The 9,767-nt window shown below is 37.6% G+C and overlaps 1 protein-coding gene across 5 annotated transcripts; it reads left to right on the forward strand.

Moving 5' to 3' along the window:
- The first annotated feature begins 208 nt into the window (after positions 1-208).
- On the forward strand, positions 209-8,969 carry LOC126616233 (peptidyl-prolyl cis-trans isomerase CYP71-like). Of its 5 annotated transcripts, none has more exons than XR_007621062.1 (14): positions 209-594; positions 947-1,032; positions 2,372-2,460; positions 4,119-4,358; positions 4,479-4,600; positions 5,114-5,189; positions 5,395-5,502; positions 5,616-5,792; positions 5,891-6,108; positions 6,444-6,576; positions 7,469-7,692; positions 7,835-7,988; positions 8,357-8,521; positions 8,652-8,969. XR_007621062.1 is itself a non-coding variant. In XM_050284248.1 (13 exons), the coding sequence occupies exons 1-13, from the start codon at positions 395-397 to the stop codon at positions 8,438-8,440; spliced, it is 1,911 nt and encodes a 636-aa protein (XP_050140205.1). In that variant the 5' UTR covers positions 209-394; the 3' UTR covers positions 8,441-8,525. The 5 variants fall into 5 exon arrangements, 1 of the variants encoding a protein (XP_050140205.1); XR_007621061.1 differs by having other exon boundaries at positions 8,672-8,969; XM_050284248.1 differs by lacking the exon at positions 8,652-8,969 and having other exon boundaries at positions 8,357-8,525.
- Positions 8,970-9,767: the final 798 nt, after the last annotated feature.

Genomic DNA, 9,767 nt, shown 5'->3' on the forward strand with positions numbered 1-9,767 from the left:
ACACTAGACGCTAGTCGGGCAGCCAGTTGGGGCCTAACGTCCGGGCGGGACCTAGACGGATTTTAATATGTGGGTAAAATTAGAACTTTATATGTTGATTTTTGTAACATTTAGTCAGCCCATTTGTTTTAATCATATGCTAGTTACTTATTAAAAGCAGCTGTTAGGCCCAAAGAGTCCCGCTCATTTTTCGGGCTAAAATAGCCCAACCGGTAACGGTCCAGATCCCCGTGTGAAAAATGGCGGCGGTGTTTCATCGTCCCTTTTAAATTAAAAATCCAGAATTCCAGTGCTTTCCTTTCACTCCAACAATTCAAGCTTCGCCTTCGAAACCTACTGCTTCAGTGCGATTGCAGTCTTTCGTCTCGAGCAACAACCCTAGCAGCAAGCAAACATGGAGGAAACTCAGAACGGAGGAGAAACCCTACCAACAGACGCAGAGGAATCCCAGAACGGCAACGCGAGCTCGGCCGTGGTGGAGACCGAGGAGGAGCCCATGGTGGGTCCCGGCCCACCCCCACCCCCTCGCGCTCGACCCAAGCGGCCTCTCCAGTTCGAGCACGCCTACCTCGATGCTCTTCCCTCCGCTCAAATGTATGTATTGATTTTTCCCTCTTTCACTCTCTGATTGCTTTTTGGTCCAACTCGTAGTTTTAATTTTGAATTTCAGTAATCATATGTTGCAATTTCAGTTGGAGTTTGAAAATCCAGTTTCGATTCGAAAATGCCATTTGTTGTTTGGCTTCATAAACCCTAAAACCCTTGGGAACTCAGCTCATGTTAATTAACCAAATTCCATGTGTTATGATCCCTGTTGTTTTGGCTGGAATGAGTTGTATTCAAACTCTTGATAATGATTGTTTATGCCCCCCCCTGCCAATAGCATTGGTCGTCCGGTTAAACAATTCTCATGTTCTTTCCTTCTCTTATTTTGTGGCATAAACAGGTACGAGAAAAGTTATATGCACCGGGACGTTGTTACGCATGTTGCTGTGTCGTCGGCGGATTTTGTTGTAACTGGAAGTGTTGATGGTAATGATAGCAAGATACTCTTTTTACAAAGTCCTATTATTCCTCTTGTATCGTGCACGTCATCAGCTACTTGTGTATATGTAGTGTTAATTAATGAATTGGCTATGTGTCCATGCTGATTTTTCAAAGGCTTGTTGAGGTTAGTTATTGCCATCCAAAGGTCTAAATACTATGTCGGTTTACTACTCTTGTGCAAACGATAAGAGTAATGTGATTCATGTGCACATCCACATAGAGTGATGTGGGTACCAGGGTACGATACTGACTTGTAGCCTAATCAGTGGTTGCTAGGTTTTGTTGACATCGTGGTGAGTAAGAGTTTAATGCAAGGCATGGTGGCACATATTCTACAGCCACGTTTGGTACCAAGGATTGGATTGGATTAGATAAGTTAACACATTCAAGGTATGTTGAATTAAGAAATGAAGGCCAACTTCCAAATTTTGTCCTAGTTGAAAGAATTAAATGGACTAGTCATGACTAATCCACTGTTCTACCTTCAACATAGACCAATTTTTGAAGTTGGCCTCCATTTTGTCTTTCAAAATACCTTTAATCTAGTGAGCTATCCAATCCAATCCAACTTTAAGGACAAAGGGCTTGTTTGATACACATGATTGGATTAGAATGTATAACCTACTAAATTAAAGGTATGTTGAAGGGAGAAATTATAAAATTGTGACCACCTAGATGATAGAAGATGGATTACTCATGATGAAAACTTATCCATCCAATTCTCCTTAAAATGGTAGGATTAGAAGGGATGAATTTCCTTCATAGCTAATCCTCTTCTAATCCCCTCCAAATGAAAAACCATTCACTTCCACCTTCAACATACCTTGAGATTTGAGAGTTTTCCATTCCAATCCAATCATGTGTACCAAATGAGCCCCATATGTAGCCTAATATGTATATGTCTGCAAGAAAGAGAAAAGATTCTTTAGCCTAATTTCACCTCCTGTGTGTTTCAGTAAAATGGAAGTAGGCATTTAAGATGAAGTGTGCATTTGTGTCGAATGAGATTTGCATAGCTAGCATACTATGTCAATGATTACATCCTGAAATATCAAGGAATGTACTCTCCCACTTTTCAAAATAAGTGTGTAAATACAAGGATGGGTATAAATTTCCTTCTGCCAGATAGCATTGCAGTAATACGGCCTGAATTTATATTTTATTGCCCTCTAAATAGATGCAATCTAATTAATATTACTACCTGGACTGGGAAATTGGTGATACTACTCATAAGATCTTGCATTATGATCTTTTTGGTTTTCTTCAATTTCTAAGCTATTTTCCATTCCTTATTCTTGTGTTTTGTTTTTTTTTTTCCTACCAGGACATTTGAAGTTTTGGAAGAAAAAGGCTATTGGCATTGAATTTGCAAAGCATTTTAGGTCCCACCTTGGTCCAATTGAAGGCTTAGCTGTGAGTTATTCCTCGACATTACTACATGTGTACTCATGCTGTATTTAACTTTTAGATTGATCACTGCTTTCGTTCTAAATATTGGGCTGACTCTGAACATGCAATCGGAAGTGGTTTATCCTTATACAGCAGCATACGCATAAAAGCTGCATATTGATCTCCTGTTTTAGTTTGTGCGTGCAACTTAGGGTTCCTGAATATGTGTTAGGTTGTATTAATCACAGTTAGCTGAAACTTTAGCTCTCTAATTAATGAGGTACAGCTATATGTTTCTAATCCTGTTTGATAGAGGATTTGTTTGTCAAGCAGACAAGCTATGTACGCTCAGTTTATTGTGTAGCGAACTAGTGGTCATCCTGTTACTCATGATATTCAAAGTTAGCTGTGGTTTTTTTTTTTTCCTTTTTTTCGATCCACAATATTGGTACTAAATAAAAAGGATTTTTATCACGAACAGTCCTTGAAATTGACTTATCTCCTCATTTTGGTCCTTGAAATTCAAAATCAATTAATTTCGTCGTTGCACTTGACCACCACACAATTAATTGGTCCTTCCGTTAAAATTCGTTAGTAATTCTGTACTTTGCTGACGTGGCACATAGTTGAGCCCAAAAATAAAAAATAAAACTTATTGTAAACAGAAAAAATAGAAAAAAAAAACCTCAATGAACTCGTTGACAACACCATGCACTCTCTCAACTACCAAACTCAAATTCCTAAACTCCACCAAATCTTCCAAGCAGTCCGAACCTTTATCATGCGTCTTCACATTCCTCTTTGGAACAACCACCCCAGTCTCGAAATCAGTCTGTTCCTCCTCCAGCACGTTCATCTCCTGCCTACCACCAAACAACTTCAGTCTTTAACACATCAGAGAACAGCCAAATGGGTCTCAAATTTCAAGATCCGAAAATTTCCCAAATCTACAATAGATGCAAACTTTGCAGAAATGTTCTCGAATGGAGAACTGGCCAATTGCATTTGGGAACAATTCAAGCTATTCCTTTCACTGGAGATGGCAGCAGCGCTGGTCTTTCACTTGAGATGGTAGCATTGTGAAATTTTCCCTTTTTACTTTATTTTATAAATTTTAGAACTCTAAATCGTTTAAAATAATTGACTATTGTTTATAATCCATGTCACCCTATTTGATTGTACTGGTAGAGCCCACATCTGTGCATGTCAGCAATTTAACAGAATTACTAACAAAATTTTAATGGAAGGACCAAATTGATGTGCGGTAGTCAATTTCAGGGATGACATTTATTGATTTTGAATTTCAGGGACCAAAATGAGGAGTTCTGTCAATTTCAGGGACCGTTTGTGATAAAAACTCAAATAAAAATGATATCTGATGCTGTGTCCTCAAATTTCAGATTCTGATGGTAATGACTAAAGTTTGTTCATAACTGATGTTTAGTTCCCATGTTTCTCTTAGTTCCTATTACTCATGTCATATACAGGAATGTCCTGATTTGTGTGTGTAGATATTTGAGGATTTTTTGTATTTGGTTTTGTAATTTTTCAGTTTATTGCACACCTATTTATTTGGCTGAGCCAGCCTACCATTTTGATTTTTTTGGTTATTAGTGATTGTATGTAGATTTCAAATCTTCCTGTTATTGTAGTCATCAACCATGACTTGTTCAGCTATGCAGGTTAGTGTTGATGGTTTGCTTTGCTGTACAATTTCAAATGACAAATCTGTGAAGATATATGACGTAGTCAACTATGATATGATGGTCATGATTCGCACAGAGTTTGTTCCTGGTGCTGTTGAGTGGGTCTACAAACAAGGGGATGTCAAAGCCAGGCTTGCCATCAGTGACAGGGACTCATCATATGTACACATTTTCGATGCACGATCTGGTACAAATGAACCTATTATCTCCAGAGAGGTATGTTGTTGCAAGTTGGCATTCCTTCCCCTCCCCGGGGCCGCGCAAAGTCATATTTTTTATTAAATAAATTGAACTTCCAATTTTGTTTTCCATTTCATTTCTTATTCCATTCCTCAGGTACATTTGGGCCCAGTGAAAGTTATGAGGTATAATCCTGTATTTGATACAGTGATTTCAGCTGATCAACAGGGAATGGTTGAGTATTGGACTCCTGACACCCTTAAGTTTCCAGAGACTGGGTATGTGCACTTTGGCATGTTAATATGATAACTTTCCTTCATCAATATGGTAGAGAAACTGTATAAGAAAATTAAAAATACACCAAATTTTTATGTGGAAAACATTATGAGGATCATAAGTTCATATGATCAGCATTCACAATTCCTGTAAGATTGATTTTGTTAGAAAATAGCGGTAAGACCGCAAGAGTCTATAGTACTACAGTTGCAGTCAGAGCAGTCAAACTTACCAAGTTTTGCTTACCTTTATCCTAGTCAAATATAACTAAGCACAGCTTTTTAGAAAGTAGAGAGACTACTAGTGAGAATTCAACATGTGCTGTTTTTCACAAACCTTGTTGGCAATTACATTTTGTGTGCATATTTTTTGTTCTCTGTTCTCTTTCCTCTCATTAGCATAGCAAATAACACAATTCTGATTACATCTGTTCTTTAATGATTTACTAATCAGGTGTTTAAGTTGTCGACTCCACTTCCTAATAGAACCATACTGCTTTCATGTGGTGCTTGCAGGGTGAAATTCAGAATGAAAAGTGATACTAATCTGTTTGAAATCCCGAAATGCAAAACTACTGTTTCTTCTATCGAGGTAATCTGCGCAATCCATCTCATAAGAATATAGATCTGGAAATCGATTTGACCTTTTTCAGGCATTTGATTCTCATGGAGTATGAACTCCTCCTATTTCTATCTTTAGATAAAAGCTCAAACTTGTCTTTTGTTTTGTTTCACTCTTTCTTAATAGATGATGTATGACAAAAGAAGTTTGTTACAGAATCTCTTTGGTTCCTCAGGTTAGCCCAGATGGTAAGCAATTTTCAATTACTTCGCCCGATCGCAGGATACGTGTATTTTGGTTTAGCACAGGCAAACTACGACGAGTTTATGATGAATCTCTCGAGGTAACATCAGTTTTGTACTTGAACATTTTTTGTAAGGATGTTAATCTCTAATGTTTTTGAGAATCTTTTGTTTTTTTAACACTTATATTGATCAAGTATCCTGTGCTGATTAGGTGGCCCAAGATCTCCAGAGAAGTGATGTGCCTTTGTACCAGCTGGAAGCCATCGACTTTGGGCGAAGAATGGCTGTTGAGAGGGAAATTGAGAAAACAGAATCTGCCCCACAGCCGAATGCAGTTTTTGATGAAAGCTCTAATTTTCTCATCTATGCAACTCTCCTTGGAATAAAAGTACTATAAGAGTCATATAATCCCCTCCCCCTTCCCATTACTTCTCTTGAGTAAAGGAAACTAGTTTGTTCTTTTTTAATTTTGTTTTGCAATTTCAGGTGGTAAATTTACACACTAATAAAGTTTCTCGAATTCTCGGAAAAGTGGAGAATAATGATAGGTTTTTGAGAATTGCCTTATACCAAGGTGACAAAAGCAGTAAAAAAGTTAGAAAAATCCCTGCTGCTGCAGCAAATGTTAATGAAAGCAAAGAGCCTTTGACAGATCCTACTCTCATATGTTGTGCTTTCAAAAAACACAGAATCTATCTATTCAGGTACTAAAATACTTTAGAGAACCTCAAAGACACTTGTCTGATATTGGTTTTTCTTTTAAGCATATACTATTGGTTCATTTTTGCTGTTTTTAAATTACTACATGGCTAATGATGATCGGATGCCCAAGTTGTTATTACATGCTGATATTTTTCTGGCCCAGATTTGTACTTGGAGGAAATCTTGATAATGGTAAAAGTTCTTGGAAAGAAGAAATTGGATTGTCATTTGGAATCATAGGATTGAAGTATTCATATAGTTATTGTGGTATTCGTTTGGGAACTGTGATTCTACATTTCTTATTTGATATAATCTCACTTCCTTGTGCTCTCTTCAGTCAGAGAGAACCAGAGGAGCCTGAAGATGCAACTAAGGGAAGAGATATATTCAACGAAAAGCCACCTGCTGATGAACTCTTGGCTGCATCAGAGATTGGTAAATCATCCACAACATCTCTTCCTGACAATGTGGTAAGTTTTCTTTTACCTTGTATCTTGGATGTGATGGTCTTTTCTCAGTTTTACTTGTACTTTTCTTAATTTTTCAATAATAATGCTTGATTCTCTTGTAAAATAATTCTACGAATAGGAAACTGAAATTCAAATGGTACACTTCCGTTCTGTTCTCTTTTCTTACTATGCTGTTGTCCTCGAATTAGAAAGCAAAGGGGAGATAAAAAGGAGTAAAAAGAGGAAATATAGGTTTTGCATGTTTTTTGTTTGTAAAGCATATTGGACTCCTTTTTTCTTTTTTCTATCTTCTTGGTATGCCATCCTGTTTGGTTCTTTATTTTTTATTTTTTATTTTTTTATTTGCAAGACATACAATACGGAATTGACGGCTACATTTTAAAACTACAAACTTCTATTTTATTTTGAAAGACTTTCCTCTCTCAGAAAAGGAGTGTTATTTGTCTTTATGAGAAAATCAAGATGAAGTTCTTGTTATACATTCCAGCATACGGAAATTATTAATGTACTGGAATTTATTAATGTACTGGAATTTATTAATGATTGGATGAACCAAATAACCAAATTACTAAGTTACTGGAAATTTTTAAGTCATGTTATCTTTGCTAGATAGTGTCATATAAGTTCAGTCTTTTCTACATAAAAACATGAATAAATCCAATTTTCTGGATTTTTTTTTTATTTTTTTTTATTTTTTTATTTTTTATTTTTTATTTTTTATTTTGGGTATGGATCTTTAGATGTGTATCTTCTTCTTAATTATGCGGCCTGATTCTCATGAAAGATTTGTTCAGCATTGCTTTGTTTTAATCATGTTCTATTTGGCTGTATTATTTGGGATGTGTTATAGCCTCACAGGTGTCTAATATTCTCTTTCCTTCTTCCCCATCAGATTTTGCGTACTACAATGGGTGACATACACATGAAACTGTATCCAGAGGAATGTCCAAAAACTGTGGAGAACTTCACAACACACTGCCGAAATGGCTATTATGATAACCTCATATTTCATCGAGTCATCAAAGGTTTCATGATACAAACGGGAGATCCTTTAGGAGATGGTACTGGTGGGCAATCCATTTGGGGACGGGAGTTTGAGGATGAATTTCATAAAAGGTAAAGGTTTAATTTCATGGACCAAGTGAGATTGTAATGAAGACAAAGTTTCTAATTTTGTCTGTTTGCTCACACAATTTTTTATTTTGTTACAGTTCTGAAGTGTAAGTATTCTTTGATGTAAATGTTTGTTTCCTTGCAGTTTACGACACGACAGGCCTTTCACTGTGTCAATGGCAAATGCGGGAGAAAACACAAATGGATCTCAGTTCTTTATCACCACAGTGGCAACTCCTTGGCTTGACAACAAGCACACAGTTTTTGGCAGAGTTATCAAAGGGATGGATGTTGTGCAGGTACGATTGAGCCTTAAATTTTATGTTTGTCATCTGCATGTGGTCCTTTTTTCTCCTTGAGACTGGGGGATGGGGCGAGTCTGGTGTCATCATGTGCTGGTGCAGTCTTCTCGAGAGGGGCGGGAGGGAGGGAGGATGAGAGGGACAGATTTAAAGTTGCCTAGAAATTATTCATTGATTTAAGTCACTCCAGGGAGGAAAATGTTATCTGCCAAAAGACAGTTTTTTCCCTTGCAAACTTGGAAACCATCCAGTGATGATGGGCATTTAAGTATACCTTTTACTTGTGAATCGCGACTAGTATGACTTCCCCCAGTGCGACTGATCAATCGATGTCTGACAATCATCTTATTGTTGGCACTTGGCAGGCTATAGAAAAAGTGAAGACAGACAGGGGAGAAAGGCCCCAAGTAGACGTGAAAATTCTGAATGTTACTGTCCCCAAGCCTTAAGATTCTCACCCTTGATGATGTTGTTTCCAAATATGGTTGGTGAACGTTTTGGTGAATTTTGACCGCAAAAGATGCATTCAGGTAATTTTATTCCCCTTCCTTTTTTCAGCTGTGCCTACTGCCTGCCCAATGAAAATGCTTTTAATGTCGGGGTAGATCATTGGAACATTTGTTTTACGTCTATGCTTCGTGTTTTACGCGGATTATTTAGGCAAGATGTTACTTGTTCAGGGGAAAAGAAGAAACAACGTTTCCGTGGTATGTGTTTTTGCTATGAGCACCTATCAACCGTGAAGATGAGCACGAATTCTGTGTGATTGCCTCCGAAGTCATCCGAAAGCTTTTATATGATGTTTCATTCTAGTATGTCACCTATTAACCGTTTATGTATTGAAGTTCCATCGTCGTATGTTGTTAATTTCCTTCAACTCAAATACCTTTGACAAGCGAACTTTGTTCACTAATGTTTTTAAAGTTTGACCTGTAATTTGAAGCCAAGTATAATTCAAACTTTTAGTGCTTGATGGTATTTTGTTCTTGTTTTTTTATTTTTTATTTTTTAACTAGTTTATCCGAGTCTTTGACTCGACTAATCACAAGGTCCCCTGCTTGACCCCACAACATTTAGGGAGCGAGAAACTCTAGCATTTGCTAGGTGGGTACTGTGGGAGAGTGGAATCCCATACCACTTAGGAGCAAACCAAGGACCTAACTGCTAGACCTTTAGGGGGCATTTGTTTGCCCTCACTAAACTTTTTTGGATTGGATTGGCTTAGCTGGGATTGCTAGCTGGTGTTTGATGTGAACAAGGATTACCATTAATGAGACTAGGTCGGACTCGCACTAAGTCTTTTGCTAGGTAGTCTTAGCGAGGACCCCCAATATGTATGGGATTGCTAATCCCGTCTGCAAACTTGGTCCATTTGCCCGTTGCATCGTTTACACGTTGTGTCGTTTGCAAGCATTCCTCTGCAACACCCTTTAATCACTGCACATATCTAAAACAAAGCCCCACCCACCCACTGCCCAAATCTCAAAATCCAATCACCAAAATTTAAAAAGAAAATAACCCAAAAAAAAAAAAACAAAAAAAAAACAACAAAATTCAACCCCAAAATTCAAAATCCACCCATTGCTAGAAAATTTTGAGATGGCTTTGCATGTGGAGAAGCCAACGCATGTATCAAAGGGGGGAGAGAGATCCGAAAATTTTTGGGAAAAAGAGGATGAGGAAGGTGGAGATGTTTAACGGTGGCAAGAGGGTGAAGAGAATGAGCTTGTTTTGAAGGATTTGCGATGAGCTTTACACTTGCATTTTGCAAGAAAA

The sequence above is a fragment of the Malus sylvestris genome, chromosome 3 (assembly GCF_916048215.2).
Source record: "Malus sylvestris chromosome 3, drMalSylv7.2, whole genome shotgun sequence".
NCBI classification, from domain to species: domain Eukaryota; kingdom Viridiplantae; phylum Streptophyta; class Magnoliopsida; order Rosales; family Rosaceae; genus Malus; species Malus sylvestris.

Coding starts and splice junctions, on each gene's coding strand:
- LOC126616233 (XM_050284248.1), top strand. CDS start 395: ATGGAGGAAACTCAGAACGGAGGAGAAACCCTACCAACAGACGCAGAG. Junction 4,601..5,113: donor CTTAAGTTTCCAGAGACTGG/GTATGTGCACTT, acceptor TGGTGCTTGCAG/GGTGAAATTCAGAATGAAAA. Junction 6,577..7,468: donor CATCTCTTCCTGACAATGTG/GTAAGTTTTCTT, acceptor CTTCCCCATCAG/ATTTTGCGTACTACAATGGG.